Here is a 23,955-nt window from a genome sequence, read left to right as displayed (position 1 = left end):
TTGTGTCTCTGTAAACTCAAACTCTGACTGTAAAGGCCTCAGAGGTCAGAGGTCACAGCTCAGAGCTGGCTGTAAACACCTCACACCTGGGAGGTTAGAGGTCACAGGTCGAGGCACCGCAGCCTAAAAATAAGCACAGCTGAGCTGGGTCTGCCCTGGCACCTCCACCCAGGAGGAAGCTGCACGTCAGCTGGGAGGTGCTGAGGAGGCATCGTGGTTAAACTGAATAACCTTAAATATCACTGAAAGGATAGAAAGCGACTCACAGCAGGCAAAACTAAACACGCTCTCCTCTCAGGGCGGGGCTCCCGGGGTCAGCCTCTGTGACATCGAGGTCCTGCTGCTGCTCTCGTGTCTCGTAAACAGGTCACATGACCTCCGCACCTGAGACAGATCACAGGTAAAGGTGGACTCGGTCCTGTTGTGCAGCTTGTTCCTTCGTCTTTCCGGTTTCTTGGAATATACACATTCACACACCGAGTCAGCAGGCAGCGCTGAGGCGGAGGTCCCCAGAGAGGAGGAGGAAGAGAGCTGGTAAACAGCAAGGACAGGAGGAGCAGGGGAGAGGAGGAGGTGCGCACACACACACACACACACACACACACGGCTGCTCTACAGTCAATTTAACAATAATAAGAGTCTCTGCTTCCTGTCCTGCTGGTAAATAAAAGCATCATAAACCTGCTCAGATCTCCATCGATTTTTCTAAAGTGTTATTTTTGTCACAGACACCTGCACACAGTCACACTACAGGGAAAAATACCGAGCGAGCTAAAGGAGGGAGCAGCTTTTTCACGTGTCTTCATGAATAACTGTAAACCTGTTGTTTTATTGACTGTATTTGTGCTCTGTTACAAACACTGGAACACCGTGCAGTAATAACACTGGGCTCACATTAATGTGCTGAGCATCAATGACATAACTGTTCATGTGTCATTGCATAAAATTCTCTTACTGTGTGTGACTGCACAGATGGACACAGAAATGTCAAAGCTAACATTCAGTTTATTGTTTTCACGCGGTTTAAATGGACCTCCAGCTGTAACAGCTGAACTCATTAAAACGAAATGAATTTTTCAAACAGGACGCTCTCCTGTCTCCTAACTCACGGTTAGGATTAGAGGAAACAATAAAAACTAAGCAGAAGCACAAACACAGATCTGCCGAGCAGCAGTTTTAACTGTTATGATAATAAAATCAATCCTAACAGTTAAATCTGTGACGTCACTCTGGTGTGTGTCTGCGTTACATCAGATTCACCTCTGCAGCCCTGACCATCGCGGGCTTTTATTTTGAGGATTTGGCGAATGCGGGCTTTTATTGTGGTGGTCTGACCAAACCTCCTCCGTGTCTCCCGGAGCTGGCCGGTCGGGCTCCGCCGCCCTGCCCTCCCGTTCACAGTACACTCTCAGTCCAGTCCTTCAGCTCCGGGGCCGCTAACGAACTCAGCCCGCGGACACCGCAGCTCACCGGCAGCTCTGCGCCCGTTAGAGCGTTTACTGAGTACCGGAGGAGGAGGGACGCCCGCAGACTTTCCGACGGAACAGAACTCCGCGGACTGCGTCCATGCTGAGCCGCACACAGGTGAGCGCCGGCGGAGCGAGGACCGGGGGCAGCGGGCGCACTTTCAGTCGGTACTCCGGTGATACTGTGACGTAGACCGGACAGCCCGACGGCGAGCGGCGGGGTTCGCGGAGCAGCTGAAAGTAAAGCAGGTGTGTTTGGAGTGCTTTCGTCATTAACACTGACTCCGCCCCCCCGTTAACGCAGATTAAACCGCGTTTTTTTGAGCCAGTGAAAGGTTACGGACAGGGGCGGATACAGAGAAACGGGGCCCGGGGCACAGGTAAGGAAAAAGCCCCCCCCCTCCTTTTGCTGGTTTTAAACGGGGCAGCTAATTGGATAGCCGTGTTTGATGATCAGCTTGTAGTTTGTGCTCGAGCGGCCCTGATTGGTGGACGTTTCTCACATTATTTGACACCTGGAACTGTTATTGTGGCGCTCTGTTTGCTGCTTCCTGACTAGGTTTCACCTAAAGAAGGACCAGAAATCCAAACTTTTACTTTTACTGAAGCGTGAAAAACATTTCCGATAAAGAAATCAAAAGAACACAGACTCTCTTGTTTCTGTTCATTTATTTTATGTCATCCAGATGTTACATTTTTTGCTCCTCTAATTGATTCCAGTTTATTTCTTTGTGTTTGCTCTGTTGATATTTGTTTAATCATGACAACAAAATGATTAAAGTTGATCAGATGCTGATGGGGAAACAGAACTGATCTCTCGTGTACTCGTCTGAGCGTCTGACGTCAGTCGCAGGGGGGCGGTGCCGGGGTGTCGGTTGATGTCGCGGTGTCTGTTTCTGTGATGTCAGTGGCAGACTGAGCGCGTGCGGAGTTGCTGAAAACAAAGATGGAGATGTTTGCCGTGTGGATCCTCAGCAGCTGATCAAAGAGAAAGAGCGGCGCCTGATCTTCAGGGTGCAATATCAGCTGTGGGCGGAGCCTGCACAGGTCTCAGATCCACCTGTCAAGCTGGCGGAGGAGGAGGAGGAGGACTGCTGCTTCTTCTCCTTTGTCAGCAGCAGTTGAATGAAAAGCTGCGATCGCGCTGAATAATTTCTCTCCTCGTGTCTAAAAATAGCCACCCGGCTGCTCCACCTGCACACGGAGCTCTGCTGCACCTACGACGACCCTCGGAGTCACCTGACCTCGGCCGTAACAAACTGAACCAAAATAAACCGGAGCGACGGCGAGGCTGAAATAAACCCGAGCACCTCAGAGCAGGCGGAGGGAGCGCTGTGATTTATCGTTCATAAACACGACCTCGAGTCTGATCTGTGTGGGTTTAGGACGAGTCACAGATCAAACTGAGGTTTTCCCCGATCGATCATTTTATAGATGTTACCTGTTAACGCTCGCCATCTGACCGCTCGGTTCAGGGAGTGCTGCTGCTGGCTGTGTTTGTTTCTCCAGCCCGGTGCGTCCCACCCTGAGCTTTCATCTGCTGGATTTCGGTGACAGCTGGATGGCGATATACGATATATATCTCGATATTTATTTTTAAGCCATAAAGTAAGAACAAACAGAGAGTTTAGTCACAGCTGTGTCCCAGATGTCACACAGGCACTTTTATTAACACACAGCGCAGATGTACAAGAAACAATTACTCAGAAATAAATTATCAGCATTTATTAAATAATCATGCTCCATAAATAAAAGAAAAAATGTTGTTTTGTGCATAACAAAGAGCTCACAACTGTGCAGTCAAAATGTAAACTAACAGACGCCGAGCACAACAACAAGCAGCTGCTCTGTTCTTAACTTCTACTGCGTGACCGACAGCCTGGAGTTTGAAATCCTCTTCGTAACCGCGTCTCTGAACAGGAGCCGTTTATGGTCCTTATACGCACACAGTACGGTGATATTACGCTGAAGCACAGTACGTATCACTCCGCGAGGCTCCAGACTACGGCAGCCGTAACGCGGTGCGGCTCCGTAGCAAAGTCGTACTCAAACATTTTTAGTCAGATTGCTGAGCGCCGTGTTCCACAGAGAAGCGGTTCGCGGTCAGTGAGCACAACCAGAACTCATACATAAGGCGCGCTGTCAACTTTTGAGAAAATGAAAGGATTTTAGGCCGTGCAGCACCTCTGGGCGTTAGCGTGGTTAGCTAGCTAACACGTTGACGCCGTCCAGCCCCACGCACGGGGCGATGCGCAGTAACTCGTTAACGGAGATTTGCCGTGTCCATCTTGTCGCTGCCTGCAGGTGAAGCGATGGGGGAGGAGGGGGTGTTGTGGTCAGTGAAGGAGAGGCGGAGCAACGCAGCGTAGAGACAAAAGTGGACGAAAGAGAGGCAAACCTGCGGCTCCACAACTATAATTATAGCATAGACTATATCGATATAAAGGATATTGTCACATCTCTTATCTCGTATAAAAATATATCGATATATTTAAAAACTCGATATATCGCCCAGCCCTACATCACGTAGACGTGGGCTGGGAGTAAGAACAATAACACGGGCGAGGTCGAGTTGTGTGCAGGTTTTACACCTGAGCTCACCTGAGACCGAGTCTGTCATTAATGGATCCATAACACTGGAGAAAACGGGACCCCGAGCGATGAGGGAAACATCTGAGCGTGCAACACCTGGATCACAAGGTCACCTGGTGGGAGGTGACCTGTCTCTGAACAGGTAACAGGTGTGCACAGCGTCTCTCGGGCAGCTTGTGTCAGAGCCAGTCAGCGGGAGATCGCCCCCTGCAGGAACTGAGCGTCACTGAGTCTCTGAACCTGTGGATTCATCACAGACTGGATCTCATGACCACATCCAGTCACAGAGACGTGTCGGGGTCGCTTTAATGATGGCAGCTGATTGGTCGCAGACATGGTCCCCGTCTTTAAAGATCACCGGATCATTGCAGTCTCAATAACTGTGGTCGTGTCGCGGGCTCCGCCCACTGCTCTTCCAGGTGTGACTGTTGTGTAACCCTCTGCTGGAACTTCTGGACTCGAACGTCCTGTATCGATCGTGTGTTACTGCGTCTCGCTCCACAGTTGTGTTGTACAATGACAATAAAGGGCTTTTCTATTCTATTCTATTATGTTTGCAAGCGTGGCTCCATTTCTAAGAGTTTCTGATCCTGAGTCTGTGGACGTCACAAACGTCTCTGTCTCATCAAGGTGGTTCGCTTGGTTTTCTCGTCCTTCTGCCTGTGAGGGACTGATCAGTGCTGCTGCTGATTCAAGTGCATAATAGCATACAGTTGTGTGTGTGTGTGTGTGTGTGTGTGTGTGTGTGTGTGTTGGATAAACTGACAGTGTGGTACCAGGTTCGTGTTGGTTAATCTGGAGGCGGGTCTGAGCGCTGCTTTGCTGCAGTTTCCTTTGAAGTGGAGCAGGACGTGTTTGTGCGTTCCTCCGACAGAAACAGTCGTATCGTGTGTCGACTCGTTTCAGCTGCACTTTCACCGTGTGAGGATTCAATTACCATAAGCACCTTTAATCTGAGCCGACGGCCTCATCGAGGAAACTCGATCCCTCCTGCTAACGAAGAGAGCCGCGCTGCAGGATGCTGAGGCTCTTCTTCCAGGCTGCCGGCATGAATAACACATCGGAGAGGGACACCTCCGCCCCTGCAGAGCGCCTCCATCGGTCTCTGCAGGGGCACAGGGTCCTGAACAGTCATCTCCTAACCACAGGCAGCACTGAGCTTCACCGGAGAGCTTTCAGACCAACACCTACACCACCCACAGCTGAGGGCGGTGTGAGAGTCTCACGTTTATCAATGTTAAACTGATTAATCTATTTTAGAAAGTATGGAAACATCTGTCCATCGTCCCATGTTCACACCGTCCAGCTGTTTCCGGTCCGAGCGTCTGATTGGATGAAGCTCTCTGCAGCGGGTCCCCGCGTCTTTCTTTAAAATAAAACTGTAGCGTTCGTGCCCGACCTCTCCAGCTCTTCGTCAGCTCGGTTCACCTGCAGCTCATCTGTCATGTGATGGGGTTTCTCCGCCCATCGGAGTCAAGTCATCTTTATTTATATAGCACATTCAAAAGACATCAAGTGTCGGCCAAAGTGCTGAACAGAGGGATGATATGATAAAAAGAATTAAAATAGATGAGATGAAAACATTATAGAAACATTGTAAGACATCCATATATGTTTTGTAAAAAAATGTGTACATGCATATATGCAAATACATATACAAAAATGTACACAAGCACACACAAGCACACGTGAACATAAAATACATGCAAACATTACCCAATGAGATAAAAGACCAGAATCGCAGAATAAAAGAGGTGTCAGAGAGAGCCTTGGAAAATAGGAAGGGCTTCAGATTCGATTTGAAGACTTCCAAGGATGAAGAGGATTTACTGAAAGGGGGAAGGCTGTTCCAGAGTCTCGGCGGCAATGGAGAAAGCCCTGTCCCCTCTAGATTTGAACTGGGAGCGTGGAACTGATAACAGCATCTGACTGGAGGAGCGCAGAGATCGAGTGGGTCGGTGCAAGCTAAGAAGATCTGAAATGTAACCTGGAGCCAAACCATGGAGAGCTTTAAAAACAAATAATAAAACCTTAAAATCAATTCTATATTTAACTGGTAGTCAATGTAGAGATGCGAGTATCGCAGTAATAGTCTCTGTTTCTGGTACCCGTCAGGAGCCTTGCGGCTGCATTTTGAACAAGTTGCAGGCGGGTCAGGCTTGAGTGACAGATGCCTAAATAGAGAGACTTACAGTAGTCAAGACGTGACGATAGGAAAGCATGAAACCAAGATTTTTTACGTGGGGATGTAAACGAGCTGATAATGGGCCCAAATCGTTTCTTATGAGACTAACAGAGTCCTGCTTACCGAAGATTATCATGTCGGTTTTGTCGTGATTTAATTTGAGAAAGTTCAGAGACATCCAGCAATGTATGTCGCTAAGACACTCTGAGACTTTCTGCAGCGTACTGTCAGCACCTGGTTTTAGAGAGAGGTAGAAATGTGCATCGTCTGCATCGGAGTGACAGGAGATCTGGTGTTTCTGAAAAATGGAGCCTAATGCGAGCATGTATAAGGAGAATAAGACCGGGCCCAGAATAGAGCCCTGAGGTATTCCACAGGTGAGAGTAGCTGGGAGGAGTATTTGTTACCCAGCATCACAGAGTAGGATCAGCTCTCCAGGTAAGAGGCAAACCATGTTAGAGCAGAGCCTCGAATGCAGACACGTCTGTAGACGGTTTAACAGGATTGTGTGGTCGACAGTGTCAAAGGCTGCGCTCAGGTCTAGAAGGATGACAACTGTGCTTTTTCCAGAGTCACCAGCTAGAAGCACATCATTGAACACCTTCAGTAGAGACTCTGTGCTGTGGAAGGCTCTGAAACCACACTGATATTTGTCCAGAATATTAGTGTGTCTAAGAATGAGGAAAGTTGGTGGAGGACGACTTTCTCAAGAACCTTAGACAACAATGGCAGCTTAGAGATTGGTCTGAAAATACCAAGAACTGACGGGTCTGAACCAGGTTTTTTAGAAGCGGCTGAACAACAGCTTGTTTAAACGAATGAGGAACAGTCCCATTTGAGATGCTGCTATTTACAATAACGAGGATGTTAGGGCCGACTGTCTTCAGCACATCTCTGAGAAATGGTGTAGGTAACACATCCAAGGGGCACGTTTCATGTGCATTATTATATCAGTGAGATGGGGTAATGAAACTGGTTTAAATTCGGAGAAAAGGAATGAACATGCAGGTGGTTCAGAGGGGTCTTGGGATGGGAGCGGGATATGTGCTCGGATATCATCAATGTTTTCAGTAAAGAACTTTCGTGTGAGGCTGTCTCAGATATGGCTGCAGTGGCGCAGGACAGAGTTGATTGTGTTGAATAGAACTTTAGGATTACCAGAGATTATCTTGGAGAAATAATTTGCTCTTTCTACCTTGATGGTGCGCTGATAGTTATTTAGACAATCTCTAAACACTTGGTAAGAAACGTGGAGCTTATCGTGCTTCCATTTTCGTTCTGCTTTCCTGCCTGACGGCACGAGTGCTGAAATGCTGTAAACATCAGCAGCAGTGTTCGTTTCTCACAGGCTGGTGTCCGCACACCTGTGCAGGTGTTTAAGCACTGCTTCATTTCACTGCTCTGATTATTAGCTCAGAGCTAACATCTTAGCCTATTGCTAACACAATGAAATATAAGGATGAAGGTGGAGGTTTGTTCTCACCCTGTTTTTAAGTGTTGATTTTATGTTAAAGGTGGAGGTGAGGAGCTGGGTAAGGTTTTCTCCTCAGTGTGTTTTGCTTGTTTGTGTATCTGAAGCACTTTTGACCACCTGTCTGCTCCACCTGTCCTCTCCACCTGCCCGTGTGTCGGACAGGGCTCTGTGGGTCTGAATGAGTCCTTTGTGTGGAAAGTTTGAGCCGGTCATCAGAGGTCATTCTAGTTAATAATTCGCTCTAACTGGCGGGTGAGAAACCGCCTCCAGATATCGGGGGCGGCGGTCTCTGGATCGCCAGTGATTAAGAGTAGCTGTGCAGCCGGCGGGCTCAGAGGATTAGTGACATTAATGATGAGAACAAAGCGACGCTGCTGCTCAGCAGCTTGTTTAGTTCTGCCTTTCAGCGTGTTTCATTATTCATTTGGCTCGCTGGAGCCAGACTGCTGTGACCCACTGCTGTGGGAATGAGCCGGGCTTGTATGGATTTATTTAGACTCAGAAACACCCCAGAGAATTAACCTGGGTAAGCTTAAAGCCACGATCACACATTTATAGGAGCTCCACCTCCAGCTTCTTCTGTCTGCTCCACTCGCAGCAGGAAAAAAGCCTCCAAAAAGTCCCTGTGCTGGTAGCTGTTTAATCAAGTTAGAAACTCGGGGAAAGTATTTATCCATCACCAACAGACCCACTGGTTTAAAGTCCAAATGACCAACTCCAGGTTTGAGAGAGCAGTCCCATCTCCAAGTACATGGCCCAAACCACATCCAAAACCAGTTCAGTATCTGGGTCAATGTCCAGCTACAGGTCCAAAGTCCAAAACAAGATTTAAAGCAGAGAACTAAACTAGCCCCAAAGTCCAGGATCGGGTCTGACTCCAGGACAACCGACAAAACCAAGACCAGGTCTGAGACCGGGTCCGACTGAGACTGGGTCTGACTGAGACCTGGGCCCTATTTCAGGAAGCCGGTTTAGAAAACTCAGAGTGAAAAACGATACTCAGGGTTGAGTAACCCCGAACTGTCCAACTCGGAATATTCTGTTTCAGAAAGGCTGATAACAATTAGTTCAGTCAACGCGGAGTTGCTTTAACCCCAAGTGAAGCGCGCGCACGAGGATACATAAAGCCCTGATTAGTGGAGCACAGATTAAGCGAGTCACCATGGAGACGGAGGGAAAGAAGGCAAGGCAAGGCAAGTTTATTTGTATAGCACAATTCAACAACAAGGTGATTCAAAGTGCTTTACAGAGACATTAGAAACAAGAACAAATAAAAAGCATGATTTAAAATTGAATAAAACAAGCAAATAATAGAATAGAATAGAATAGAATTCAACTTTATTGTCATTGCACATGCACAGGTACAGGGCAACGAAATGCAGTTTGCATCCATCCAGAAGTGCTTTAGTGATATAGATATATTACAATATATATTAGCAATAATATAGATATGTGAGTATATTACAGAAATGGGTCTATTATGGTATGTTATAATGTACACGGTATGAAGTATGTTGTGAATATTCTATAACTATAAGTATGTACAGGCTGTAGTGAGTACAAGCTATGTACAGGATATGAACAGGATATAAATATGAAAAACTATACAGAATATGAAATAAATAACTTTACAGAATCTGGGATATACAGCTATACAGAAATGGGAACTATGCAAGTTGTAAACAGTTGTAGGATTAAAGATTATCGAATGTACAGAATGATTATTTACACAGAGCTATACAGTAGTGCAGTTAAGATAAGTGAGGGTGTAGATAGTTTGATACGTAGATATGGTGGTTCAGTCCATGTTATTATTGTGTGTTTGAGGGTACAGTTGTCCATTGTGGGTGTGTGTATGTTCAGTCCATGAGTTTAACTTGGGTCAGATGTCAGGAGGCAGAGTTCAGGAGTCTGACAGCTGTGGGGAAGAAGCTGTTCCGGTACCTGGTGGTCTTAGTCCGGAGGCTCCTGTAGTGCCTCCCAGAGGGCAGGAGGGTGAAGAGTCCATGTGATGGGTGATTGGGGTCTTTGATGATTTTCCCAGCCCTTTTCAGACACCGCTTCCTGTAGATGTCTTTTATGGCAGGAAGTGGTGCTCCGGCGATGCGCTGGGCAGTTTTCACGACCCTCTGCAACGCCTTCCGGTCCGAGGCAGAGCAGTTCCCGTACCAGACTGTTATACAGTTGGTCAGGATGCTCTCGATGGTGCAGCGATAGAAGTTCACCAGGATGTCTGAGGACAGGTGGTTCTTCCTCAGAGTCCTCAAGAAGAAGAGGCGCTGGTGAGCCTTCTTGACCAGCTTGGAGCAGTTGGTCGTCCAGGTGAGATCCTCGGAGATGTGGACTCCCAGGAACTTGAAGCTGCTCACACGCTCCACAGCCGTCCCCTTAATGTGGATGGGTGGATGTGGGTCAGCATTCCTCCTGTAGTCCACGATGAGCTCCTTGGTCTTCTCGGTGTTAAGCAGCAGGTTGTTTCTGTCGCACCACTCAGCCAGACGATCCACCTCCTCCCTGTAGGCGGCCTCATCGTTGTCACTGATGAGGCCAATCACCGTGGTGTCATCTGCAAACTTAATGATGGTGTTGGAACCATCAGCAGGTCTGCAGTCGTGGGTGAAGAGGGAGTAGAGGAAAGGGCTCATCACACAGCCTTGTGGTACACCGGTGTTCATTGTGATGGTAGATGAGCAGCGGTTATCCAGCCGGACATGTTGGGAGCGGTTGGGAGGGAACTGATACCCAGGTCTGTCAGTTTCCTGATGAGTTGTGAGGGGTGGATTGTATTGAATGCTGAACTGAAGTCTATAAACAGCATTCTGGCGTAGGTGTTGTTGTTGTCCAGGTGTGAGAGGACAGAGTGCATTGCGATGGAGACTGCATCCTCTGTGCTCCTGTTCTGGCGGTATGCGAATTGGTGGGGGTCCAGGGTGGGGGGGAGACAGGATTTGAAGTGTGCTAGGACCAGCTGCTCTAAGCACTTAGTGATGATGGGGGTGAGTGCTACTGGGCGGTAATCATTGAGGCAAGATGGGTTGGAGTTTTTGGGTATCGGGACGATAACTAACTAATTAACAAACAAACAAACAAACAAACAAACAACAGTATATAAAATCAAAACAGATAAAATCAGAACAGTAGATAAAATCAGTAGTTAAATGTAAGTTTTGAAATTTAAGCTTAAAGTGTGGATTTGGTGCTTTATTCAAATGCAGCTGAGAACAGGTGAGTCTTCAACCTGGATTTAAATAAACTGAGTGTTTCAGCTGATCTGAGGCTTTCTGGGAGTTTGTTCCAGATATAAGGAGCATAAAAGCTGAATGCAGCTTCTCCGTGTCTGGTTCTGACTCTGGGAACTGATAAAAGACCGGATCCAGATGCTGATAACATGCAAATTTTGCGGAAAAAAAGTAACACAGCCTCAGCTGCAAAAGAAAGGGAGCATGCATGGCAAAACATAGCCGACAGAGTCAATGTGTGAGTGTTAATTTAAACATTGATCTAGGGATTTCCACCCATTTAACACGTTATTTTATTATATTTTATTTTTTATTTCATACATTTGATTTTGTGATGTGATGTCCCAAACGTTCCTGGCAGCAAGTAAAAATGAAATATAAAAATATAGTCCAAACAGGTAAGGTGTAATTGTATTATGAGCCATAGTGCTTGGTCTGTTTGTCCGATGTAAATCGATTGCAGTTAGAGGCTACATTAATTTCCCCTCTGTAAGCACTTATTGAAATTATCTGAGCACATTACAAGTACATATTTGCTTACTCTGTATGCTCAAATGTGACCCGTTATAGCCAACAGAAAAAAAGCGGAGGCCCGAAAAACAGGTGGGGGTCCTCCACCACCACTACACAGAGGCTGAGCAGTTGGCTTCCACATTTGTGATAATGTTGGCAGCATCACATATGATCTTCACAGTGCAGAGAACACAAATTAGCATCCATTACTATAATGAAATAATTTGTTAGTTTGAAATGCTACAGGGAACTATGTACCTGTACATTAATGCTGTGGAAAGACTTCCTGTTCACATAGTCTCCTTCATTTACTGAAGGAGCAATGATTGGAATGTGAGTGCCATCTATACAGCCAATCACACCTGGGAACCGTGAGAATAAATGTAAAATTTAAGTAGTAGTTCAAATATCACCACATCATGAATTAAGTTTCGTTCATCCTGCTACCTGCAATTTTGTGGCATCCCTCTTTGATGAATCTTGTGGGTCTATGACCGGGGAACACCACAGACGAGTACAGGAGACGTTTCAGTGCAACTGTAACATTCCTGACTGCCCGACAGACGGTAGCCTTGGAAACGTGCTCAGCGTCACCAATATTATACAGAAAGCTCCCGTTTGCAAAAAACCGAAGTGCAATACAAATAATATGTACAGAACTGAGAGGATGTCCGCGATGTGTCACATGAGCAATATTAGGCCTGAGGATGTTATTCAAATAAATTATAGATTGTGCTGAAAAACGGTAACGTTCACACAGAAAATCATCAGGTAATGATAAAATGTCCAAACGCGCTCTAATCACTCTCTCCCGGCGGAGAGCTCTGCGGAGAATTTGGGCTTCAACATCTACTGGCTCTTCAAGGAAGGAGCACGCCATGTCTGACACTTCCTACAGTCAGGTTTCTGACAAAGGGGCGGAGAAGGTCAGGGTTAGTTGAAGCTAACCTGCTAGGGGGCAGGTTAGCTTCACGGAGTGTGTCGTCATAGTAACTCACTCAGAATTAATCTAAACTCGCTTTGTGAAACCGAAAACCCAGAGTTTTCGTTAACTCAGGGTATACTTACTCAGAGTTTGCACTAAACCGGCTTCCTGAAACAGGGCCCAGGTCTAGATCAGGTCTGACTCCAGGACAACAGACAAAACCAAGACCAGGTCTGAGACCGGGTCCGACTGAGACCCAGTCTGACTGAGACCAGGTCTAGATCAGGTCTGACTCCAGATTGAAAGCAAACACAAAAACTGGCTCCAGCAGTCGCCCCATGCCCCGGGTCCCACACCAGTCCACAGCTCTGGGTGTGGGTTGGTGTGCTAGTATGATGGAGAGGTGCCTCTCTTCTGATAACCTACAACTTTTACTCATCATATAAATCATGACATTTATCGCGTGACCTGATCAGCTCGTCCGAGTTCAGGAGAGGCACGGAGAGAACGTAGGGAACAGATGGAAAAGGTGACGATAAGCCGGAGTGACCTCACACTTAACGCAGGACCTCCACCCTGCTGTCCACCTCGTGCTGCAGCTTGCGGATAAACGTGAACGGAGGTGGAGATTTCCGTATATGTTATCCCATAAGATTAGAGTCCCATAACGGAATGAGAGGGATTAATCTTCCTAGCTCGCGTCGAGGGGACCACACAAGCCCTTTATTGTGCCGGAGGAGGTGGCTTATCAACTCATCGGATTTGCAGATTATATTCCTGATTATGTTTATTTCATATTTCCGTGCAGTCGTCCGTAAGGACGGACAGAGTATTTCAGCTGAGGTGATTCAAAGATCAGAAAGCTGCATCGCCACAAATGCTCCTGTCAGAGGCGCAGTTTGACATTTCTCATTAAATGTGATGCTTTATTAAAGTAAAAGATGTCCATGGGGATGTATGTTTCTTTTTCAGGGAGTAAAAGTCGGAGAGATCCAAGAAAATTACATTTTTATTCCTGGGTAAATGATGGAAACATGAATTAGATTTTGAATTCTGGATTTAACAGGAAGCCAAAACAGGAGAAATCTGCTCTCTCTTTCTAGTCCCTGTCAGGACTCTTGCTGCAGCATTTTGGATCAGCTGAAGGCTTTTCAGGGAGTTTTTTGGACATCCTGATAATAATGAATTACAGTCGTCCAGCCTGGAAGTAATAAATGCATGAACTAGTTTTTCAGCGTCACTCTGAGACAGGATATTTCTAATTTTAGAGATGTTGCACAAATGGAAGAAAGCAGTCTTACATATTTGTTTAATATGTGCGTTGAAGGACATGTCCTGGTCAAAAATGACTCCAAGGTTCCTCACAGTGTTACTGGAGGCCAAGGTAATGCCATCCAGAGGAAGAATCTGCTTAGATACCATATTTCTAAGCTTTTCAGGGCCGAGTACAATAACCTCAGTTTGATCTGAATGAAGAAGCAGAAGGTTAGCGGCCATCCAGGTCTTTATGTCTTTAAGACATTCCTGCAGTTTAACTCATTGGTGTGTGTTATCTGGCTTCATGGACAGATAGAGCTGGGTGTCATCTGCATAGCAGTGTAAATGTATGCTATGTCTTCTAATGATGCTGCCTAAGGGAAGCATGTATAATGTAAACAGAATTGGTCCTAGCACTGAACCCTGTGGAACTCCATAACTAACCTCAGTGTGCTCCCATTAAACGAGGTGTTTGAATCCTTTTCATCTCCTCCTTCAGTCGGACAGTGTCAGAGGAACAGGTGACCCAGAGTAAAATGGTGAGACTAAGATAAGTGCTGCAGAAGAACAAAGCAGTGTTATGTCAGCTGACATGGTAAATTATTTCTGAGACTTCAAACTGGACCCACCTGCTCAGCTCGGTCCCACAGTCCAATGAGACACTGAGTATATGAAGTGTTTGTTTTACTGAATGTTCACTGTGATAAACATACAAACAGGTCAGACCATCGTCAGTTACCATGGTGATCTGTCTGCGTTAAACACCGTCAGTTAATCTCGTTTCGTGGTGACACCCGCTGTGCCGAAAACAGCGGACGGAGTCGAGAAGGCAGGAAGTAGAAAACTGATTTGGGCCGCGAGGATGATCAGTTAACGTCCACGTACGCGGCAGCGGCACAGAAACTCCTGCTGTGTGTCGAGCGCTGTGCTGCTGCTGAGTGTGAGGAGCTGAACTCAGAGATCAGGGAAGCACAGTGGAAAGTCCACAGTATCAAACAAGCTGCAGAAACACCACTCGTGCCTCCGCTCGCTTTCCAGCTCGGGTCACCTTCATTTCAGGGGCAGCGTGGGACTCTTTGTCCCCGAGCTCTGGCTCGTTTCTCAGCCCGCACGCCGTCCTTGGCCTCATCCTGAACTCTGAACAATTAGCACTAAACGGTCTGAGCGAGCTGCTGCAGCCTCGCTCACGCAGCCCATTTTCTGTCTTTGTATCTGCACACAAAGCAGAGCGAAAGACCGACTGTAACCGTGATGATGGAGGCTGTCTCAGCGTCTGTGGTGCAGCTACACAGAGGTGGAATTTCTCGGTGAGCTGCTTACTGTTAAAAATGACTCCTTTATCGGCTTTCTTTGCCCTCCTGGGCAGCCGCCGCCTGCACAAGCTCTCATTTTATGTACCAACTGTACATAAGTGTTCAGGCTGCTGTCTCATTAGCTTTGACTTCAACCAAACCGGCGTGTGAACACGTCCTGCAGGTACGAGGCTGCTGAATGATTCCTGTAGGAACCATGTGAATAACTCAGGATACTCTCCCGGTCCTGCTGGAGAGCACCGCAACGACAAAGTCAGCACATGTATTTGTTCTTAAAACACTTTACTTTCAGATACTAGGAGAACAAAAGTTTGAAGAAAAGTGAGGAAATCTTCTGCAAACATGTTCCTGTAACTTTCAGCTGTTGGTGGGACTCGTCCTGCAGCTGTGGAGGAACACGAGCCCAGACCAGCAGACTCGGTGCTTGTACTGTGTCACACTTTATTCATGTTTTCTCTGTAGTTTCTCCCTCAGTGCAGTTAGCGTGAGTTCTCCTGTTGCAGTTTACCCTGATTGTTTGCTCTCGTTTGTTCCGTGGTTTCCTTCAGCGTGTCAATAATCTGTGAGCGCTGCAGTCACAATATTGACGCAGCTCAAAACGTCTGTGGCGGTTCGATGACAGCGGGCGTTTCCTGTTTCAGAGTGTTGATGATGTCGCTCAGGGAGGTGTGATTGTGGTGTACGGCGTGGAGCTCTGCCATCACACTGCAGGGTATCCATCTCCTGCCGTCATGTTAATCCGGGCGCGGCAGGATTGAAGCGTCCTTGCCGAGCGGTCAGCTGGAGGCCCAGAGTTTGACTCGACAAGGACGTGAGGAGGGGTCGTCCTCTCGACTCTTCGTTGTGACTCGTTCCTCTGAGTTTCCTGCCGTGTTCTTGGTTTTCTGACTAAATGAATCTTCAGTTGGGACTGCGACCTGTTTGGGGGAAAATACTCAGAAACCTGATTATTTGTTCTCAGTATTTCATGCTTCATTAGATGCAGCCTGATGGTTTTTCTTTAATCCTGCCAACAAACACTCAAATCAGCCTGGCTGGATTCTTTCTGCACGCAGCGTCTTGTTCTCAGCCGCCCTGTTTTATTTAAATGCAGGCTGTTTATCCTCGTTTCAGCAGAATGAGCTGCTGCAGCGTGATGCTATAAATCATCAGCCAGTCGTCGCTAATAGAAACCTTAATAACACATTTATTATTATTAGAGGAACAAAAGTTTCTGCTGTAAAACTTCAGAAAACAGAACAAAGCGTCTCAGCGGTGATCTCAGACGTCGAGGTCGATCCGCCTGCGGCTGAAAACCGTCCTTACCGCAAACAGATCACAGCCACTGCTTTGAGAGCGATGATAAAATCAACGTGGTGGTCTTCGTTTCCTTTGTTATAAATCAGACTGTTGGAGACGGGAGTGATTCACTCGCCATTTACTCTCCGAGCTGCGGCGAAACTGTGAAAACCGACACCTTCAAAGTAAAAGCTGTGCTGCACTGCTTAAACCAACATATTTCCAAAGGCAAGACTTTTACTTTGACGGTCTCTGTTTCTGGTTACGAGGTTTTGGTGCAGCTCCACCAACCGACCACTTGATGAGTACATGCTTCCCTAGCAACGGTTGCCAGGCAGTCACCTGTGTAACTGAGGCCTCAGTTCAGTATTAAGATTTACCATGGTAACCGTTTCCATGGTGACGATAGCACACTACAGAGCCGTGCCTTAAACGAAACATTGACGCAAAAAATTTGTCAAATTTTTCCTAATTAAATTATTCGAAATACTCAGTCAATTGTTGCAGCCCTTCTGTGATTTGATATAATATAGTTTAATACAGTGTTTCCCAACCACTGGGCCACGGGACCGGCTTTTAAGGTGTCGCAGATAAATACAACAAAATAAAACCAGTACCAAAAACAGAAGATTTATTCATAACACACAAGGAAAAGACCCAGGGAAACAGAGTTAACGATAAAAACGATTAAAAAACCCGATAAAACCGTGAAAACCATAAATTTCAAACCCGAGCCTCAACTCTCGCAGCCCAGTACCAAACGGACCGCCGTAATTAGCGTGAGTAACGGGCAGAACAATGACATTCTCTTCCACTAGAGGGCAGTACAACTACCTGCTCTAATTCAGTGGGTCGCCAACTGCCAGTAAGACAGAAGACGACGACGAAGAAATGACAATAGTCAGAAAAGTAGTCAGTGTGACCTGGTCCTGGAGGAAACTCCGACCCAGGTGGAGGCCCAGCATGAGCAGTGGTCAGAAGGAAGCAAAAAAGGTAAACTGGGGACCAGTGTTGGGACTAACGCGTTATTAAGTAACGCGTTACAGTAACTACGTTATTATTGTGGTAACGAGCACGGTAACTAGTTATTATGCCAAAACCAGGAGCGCATTACTTGTTACTGGGATTCAGATAGGGTCGTTACTCGTTACTTCGTGTGGTGGCATCGCGGAGCTTCCACAGATTCAATAACATTAGCAAGTGGTGGAGGCCAGCAGGTGGATGAAGGAAAAGGGAGGCAGGAGGAAGAGAGACCCGAGGCGGCCGCCGGTCCGAGAGTGTCAGGTGAACTGAACTTCAGAAGTTATGACCTGCAGTCTCTCTGGGTCAGATATGAACCAAGTTTAGGTGGAGTTTATTTTCGTTAGTCTGACTTTTTCGTACTGCGTGCTAGCTAGCATGACGGAGTTTCTATACAGCTGGGTGGTGCTATGAAGTTAATGATGTTGAACTTTATTTTGTTCATAAGTTATTAGAGTTGCCAACCGTCCCGTCTGGTATTCAGAGAAATATTACGCGTTTCTTATTGAGGTGAAAAGGAACAGTTTGTCCCGTAATTCAGCTACAAAAAGGCACAAAGCTGCAGTTATTCTGTGTCTTTGCTGCACAGCTGCCTCTTCTTCTCTCATCCTCCCCCCTCCCTCTCTCATGTTTCTACTTCAATCATGAAACTGATCAATGATCAGCTGATCGTCTCTCTTGTTTATTTATCGCCCACTTTGCGCCAGAAAGAGGAAACCAGCCGATGTCGCGCTAAACAGCAGCAGCATGTTTAAGCTTGATCAGCTGTTGTTAGAATGTATTTAATATTAATTTCTAGTATCAGCTGATGTTTGCTGGAGCCACAGCTGTAAAGCTGCTGGTCATGATGTGGGTTTGGATATGTGGTGAGAGGGAAACATGAAGATGAAACAGGAGATGTCCTTACTGAATCATCAGAGCTGAACAGGTGATGGAGAAACAGGTTTACCTTTTAGGTGACATGAATGAGTTGAAGTTATGAACTGTTTCTGAGAGACAAATAACACCAGGATCCTTTTTTAGGTAGCTGACAGCTGGTAACTGTGCAGGGGCGGGTCTAGCAAAGTGTGGCCAGGGGGCATGTAGGGCATTAACAGGGAGAGGGGGGCACAAAGAAATACTTTTCTTTCTTATTCTCATTTAAAATGTCTCGCTTTTATTAAATAATTATCTGAATCTTACAACAAACGATTGATAGATTGATGCATATATACCATCAGAACAGTGAACATCACTGTCACAACAGTGTTTGTTTTCATTCAAAGGCTTTATGAGTTTTCCTATAATGGCGGCCGGTCTCTAGTCAAAATGCCCGGGACGATTTTCTGTCCCAGTCCAGCCCTGTATGCAGCTCATCTGCAGTCTGGTGTTACCTACATCTTCCTACTCAGAAGGAAGAATTTCTGAGTACAATCAAAGCAACACGACTGCAGTTTTTGTGTTGGATGTAAAAGGTGCACATGACGCTGTGACGTAGGCTAGAATCATGGCAGCAGTCAATGACGGTCCAGGCGTGGGATTTCTCTCGTGGAAATGTGCACATTATCTTTTCCTTTCTATTGGTAGGTGGCACAGTGCACTGTGGCAAGTAAGCAAGCTAGAAGACTGCAAAGTTATGGGAGCAACACATTAACAAGAGAAGTCTGAGTAAAACCAAAGTTACTTTCCCTAGTAACTAGTTACTCTGAAAGTAACGAGTAACTTGAAGTAACTGAGTTACTTTTGAGAGAAGCAACTAGTAATGTAACTAAGTTACTATTTTAAAGTAACTTACCCAACACTGCTGGGGACAAACCGAGCCAACTCTGCTCTGCCTGGAGTGCGGGGGAAATGATCAATGTGCTTTTTGTGGCATTTTTGTTTTTGCTGTGGGATTTTTGTAATGTGAAACATATGCTGTGGCTCCAAAAGGTTGGAAACACTGGTTTAATTTGTACAGTATGACAGATTGGTGACATCACAGCACCGACACCCGTTTTGAAGCCTTGGGAGGCCTTATTGATTTATTTTCATTGTAATCATTTCTAAGTCTAAGGAAGTCCACTCCATGCCTCCTAGGTCAGCTCTTTCCACGGGGCGGAGGCCGGGGCATAAACTCGGCCACACTGCAGAGGTGATCTCTCTCAGCTGGTCTAGGAACACCTAAGTGCAAGGAGGAGGAGTTGGAGGAGGAGCAGGAGGAGGCTGGGAAGCTTCTGTGGATAGACCCTGAGCTGGATCAGCAGCAGAGGATGGATGGAATAAATAAACAGACTGATTGGCTGGATCCAGTTATGCGTGTCACATGATCAGCTGAAAACATCTGAAACCATCACAGAGTCTCTCAGCACAAAAGATACAGACACTGCAGGAGTGTGTGTGTGTGTGTGCGTGTGTGTGTGTGTGTGCGTGCGTGTGTGCGCGTGTGTGTGTGTGTGTGCGCGTGTGTGTGCGCGTGTGCGTGTGTGTGTGTGTGTTATGGGCTCACCTGCTGTGATGCTGCAAACAGATGTTCCTGCTCAGCCTCATGGGAGCAGGAAGTGTGCAGTCAGCAGGAGAGATGGCTGTGCAGTAAAAACAAACGCACACACACACACACACACACACACACACACACACACACACACACACACACACAGAGCAGGTAAACAGCCAGTGATGGCATTGGTTTTTGTCCTGTGATGGCGCCCTCCTGTGGTCATGTCAAAGTGTACCTGCTTGATCAGTTATCGTCATAGAAACCAGGATGGAGGCGCTTCACGTGTCCCTATAAGTCGTATCTTCTCTTGTTCAGGTGCAGTGCTGCCACCTAGTGGTGCAGGTGTGGTCCAGCACAGAGTTCGTGGACCCACCTGTCGGTAAAGATGACTCCGTGTACGAGAGTGAGTTTCCGGCACAGTCAGGAGCTTTCAGGAGTTTTATTCGTCTGCCACATGGATCACAGTCATTTGACTTTCAGGCTTTTTTAGGGGGGTAGAAGGACGTGAGTGTGTCAGGATGGAGTAGGGCCGTGTGATATAATGATATATATCAGATAACGATATGAAAACGTCTATCGTTTGTTTCGTGGTGTCGCAAAATAAACTGCAACTGTTTTTACTCGTCGTCATTAGCAACAACGGTGGTAAAACCATTGCATGGCTCTGCCATCCGCTTGTTTATTTTCCACATAAACCTTTCACAATAAAGCTGGAGATCCTGTTGAGACTTTTCAAAATAAACTGAATCACTTGGTGGGCGGTGGTGATAACCTGCAGGTCGCTGTGCATGGATCAATGCTGTGGAAACAGAAAATAAACTGAAGGAGCTTTAAAAGGCCAGCGAGAGCGAGCAACCTGAGAACCAAAGTCTAATGAAGACGTTATTAAAGGAGCGTCTGAGTGATCGATCAGCTGATTGTGAGTTTTCAGGAAGCACTGGAGGACCAGGAGCAGCTCTCGTTTTCCTCCCCCACCACTCGTAAATCACCCTCATGTTCTCCATCATTCTCTTGGTCAGAGCGTGAGTGGGCGGACGCCGAAATGATCCTCGTGGGGAAAAGAGTCACAGGAAGTAGAACGTCATGTTATTGCACATGCTCAGTTCCCACAGAGAGAGCAGGTTTGTGATATTCTGACAGGAAGTGAAAGTGTCACGCTCCACCAGACTCCATTCACAAAACCAGCAATTTAACCTCCAATGAGCTGTCGGAGGCCTTTGACTAGTGATGGGCAGATGAAGCCCCATGAAGCACTGAAGCTTTTCATCCAATTGGTTCACCCCAACGCGAAGCTTCATGAAGCTTCATTTGCTCTAGCAGGACACCTACTGGACGTAAAAATAATAGCTGGCATGAATTTGAAGAGTGTGGCATTTTGCACACAGCCTGTAAATGTCAACAACAAAAGGAGTGTGTAAAACATGTATATTGTAGTGATGGCAGTATACTGTGTATATTTATACTGGCAGTATGGGAAATGATTATTTGGAAATGCTTGAAATGGAAACGATCATTTACTGTGAGGTGAGGTGTGGTTGGGGTGTGGACAGTAGTTGTGCTTTTGTAACGTTGAGGTATGGACAGCTACACACTGAGGCTTTGAGCCTCAGTCCTGCCTGTTCACATTTTATTCTGTAAAAACTAAATTTTCACTGCTTTTACGTCCTTTTTAGTGGGGAGAACATAGCTGGGATTTAATGATTTAACAAATCTTTTGAATCCTTTGTCCTCCTCAATGCTAAATGGCTGGGAGTCCTCAATCACCATGCTGACCAGGTCTTCATCTATTTGAGATTGTTCTCCTGAGGAAAGACAATAAAGACAAAGCACAAATATAAATATCACACACGTAACTTATAACAGTTGTATAATATTGTTATATCATTTAGTAACATTACTGCATGCTATATTATCATTGCATTTGATGGCTCACCTGGTCTTGCTCCACAATCGGTGTTCCTCTTATTCTCATGCAAAGCTCTGCAGTGCCTAAGCATGGATGAGGTGTTGTTGTTATATCCCAGCTCCCTGGCACATAGCAAACACTTCACCTTGTACAAAAGTCAAGACAGCTCAACATAAATTGTATTGCACCATCAGTATCATGAAAATACATCTTCTGTAGAAATTTACATACCTTGTTGGGAGGAATAAGATCAAAATGTTCCCACACAGGGGAGGACATCCTCCTCTTCTTAGCTGGCTCCATTCTCTCCTGACTTTCTCTCCTCACTCTCATAAACCTCCAAACGGTCTCCAAACTCTCTCTAACCGCAACTCTCCATCAAACACCCACATTTTGAATGAAGTCTGAGGGTTTATATCGCTGTCATATCTCGCGGCAAAGTTCGAACCACTTCATGAACCAGTCACGTGGTACAGCCGGGCAGCGAGGCTTCGGACGTCATCATTTTCAGCTCCTCCCATAAATGAAGCAAGCCTCGATACGCGCTTCGCGGAAACGCCCCCTCCATTACTCGACACACGCTCCGAAGCCTCGATACAGAACGTCCCATCACTACCTTTGACAGTGTGTCACTGGTTTTGCGTTTGGCTGTGGTCAGTGTCACAGCTGGCAGCACGAGGTGACACCCGGACCCTGCAGAGGCCACACAGGTTGTTCAACTCCTCCAGGATGGCACATCAGTACGTGCCATCGTCAGGTTTGCTGTGTCTCCCAGCACCGTCTGAGGAGCGCAGAGGAGACTTCAGGAGACGGACGGTTACTGGACTGGGCCGTAGAAGGCCTTAACCCATCAGCAGGACCAGTATCTGCTCCTTTGTGCAAAGAGGAAGACCTGTAGCAGGTCACTGGTGTGAACGTTTCTGACCAAACAATCAGAAATAGACTTCATGAGGTTTGCCTGAGGGCCACATGTCCTGTAGTGGGCCCACGCTCACTGCAGTAGAACACCAGAACCGGCAAGTCCACCGCTGCCGCCCGGCTCTGCAGAGATGAGGGCGGGCTCAGCCTGAGCACATGTGTCAGAGCTGAAAGTGTCTGGAGAAGCCGAGGAGAACGCCGGCTCTGCGGCTCGGTGGTGGGTCAGTGATGGTTGGGTATCCATGGAGGGATGCGGACCTCTACAGGTATATTGCCATGGTGACTTCTGTCCTCTGTGGGAGGGGACAGCTACAAAATAATGTCAACAATGATGTAAGACTTACTGCAGATGTCCGTGTTTGATGAGAACGATTCATTTTATTGGAAACACTCACAGTGAAACTCTCCTCTGTGTTGACCACCTCCTCCTCCTCCTCAGGAGGTGCAGCATGGCTCCAACGGCCACCCCGGCCTTCACCTGCAGCTTCCGTGGAGGTTTCAGCCTATCAGCATCCAGCCAACCTGCAGCTGTTTGGGGGTTTCATGTGGATCTTTCCATCGTGTGTGTAATGGCTGTGGGGTGTGGTCATCACCCTGCTGGGCGGGCGGTGTCGACACTCATGTTTGTGAGGTGATGGAGGGTACTTGATAACAACCTGAGGCGGTGTAAAATTTTCACATTTATACCGCAGGTGGAGCTGCCGGAGAGACAATAAAGGTACTAAGGCAGCAGGAGTGTGGTTGGAGGAGGTGGAGCAGGTGACGGTGTTTAAAGGAAACGGAGAGGAACCGTCGGCGCTCAGAGTGAAACGCCGAAGCTCGGCCCCAGAGGCATCCGATGGCGTGCAGTCACACGGCGAGCATCAGGTTTGCATGTCTTTATCAGATCTCGTCTGAAGTGTTTGTCTCCTCAGGTGCTCGCCGTGGTCTGTCCAGGATGAGCCTGCTGGGCGTTCGGAGGAGGCTGCTGTGTGCGGCCGTGAAGCCGCCCTGCTCCCTCTGCTGCTCCCTGTGGTTCCTCCTGCTGCTGGGAGCCGGATCGCTGCTGCTGCTCGCCCGCCTGCAGAACCTCACCGAGCCGGTCCTCCAGTGGCGCCCAGGTTAGTTCTTCTCCATGTTTTCTTCGCCTCCTTTCACTCTGGTGCTCGTTACGCTGCCCCCTGCAGGGCGTAGAAACCTGCAGCATGCTGTGTCTTTGCATGTTCAGCACCACCTCTGAGGTTTTAGGAAGGATAAAGTGTTAGAGGGCGCGCTGCGTTCTAGCCCCCACCTGAGGTCATGTGATCAACACAGTGGATCGGCTGAGGTTCCTGTGCAGGTTGTCTGAGCTCAGGTCTGCAGGTGGCAGTCGCAGTTCTGCTCCTCTAAAACAGCCAGCAGGGGTCAGAGGTCACAGAGGAGCGTGGAGCAG

The 23,955-nt window shown here is 47.2% G+C and overlaps 1 protein-coding gene across 3 annotated transcripts in view; it reads left to right on the top strand.

Annotated features, from left to right (window-relative positions):
* Positions 1-1,298: 1,298 nt before the first annotated feature.
* The window catches only part of LOC113024999 (carbohydrate sulfotransferase 8-like), a 43,844-nt gene continuing 21,187 nt past the window's right edge, over positions 1,299-23,955 (top strand). Inside the window, exons 1-2 of one of the 3 annotated variants that reach the window (XM_026172314.1) lie at positions 1,299-1,584; positions 23,459-23,644. In XM_026172314.1, the coding sequence (XP_026028099.1) occupies positions 23,482-23,644 (163 nt within the window). In that variant the 5' untranslated portion in view covers positions 1,299-1,584; positions 23,459-23,481. Of the gene's footprint in view, positions 1,716-23,458; positions 23,645-23,955 lie in introns of all 3 variants that reach the window. The other 2 variants (XM_026172313.1, XM_026172315.1) reach the window with 2 other exon arrangements.

This window comes from Astatotilapia calliptera, chromosome 7, assembly GCF_900246225.1.
Source record: "Astatotilapia calliptera chromosome 7, fAstCal1.2, whole genome shotgun sequence".
Taxonomy (NCBI): domain Eukaryota; kingdom Metazoa; phylum Chordata; class Actinopteri; order Cichliformes; family Cichlidae; genus Astatotilapia; species Astatotilapia calliptera.
The sequence above is the reverse complement of the archived record's forward strand: the minus strand, read 5'-3'. Positions and strand labels throughout refer to the sequence as shown.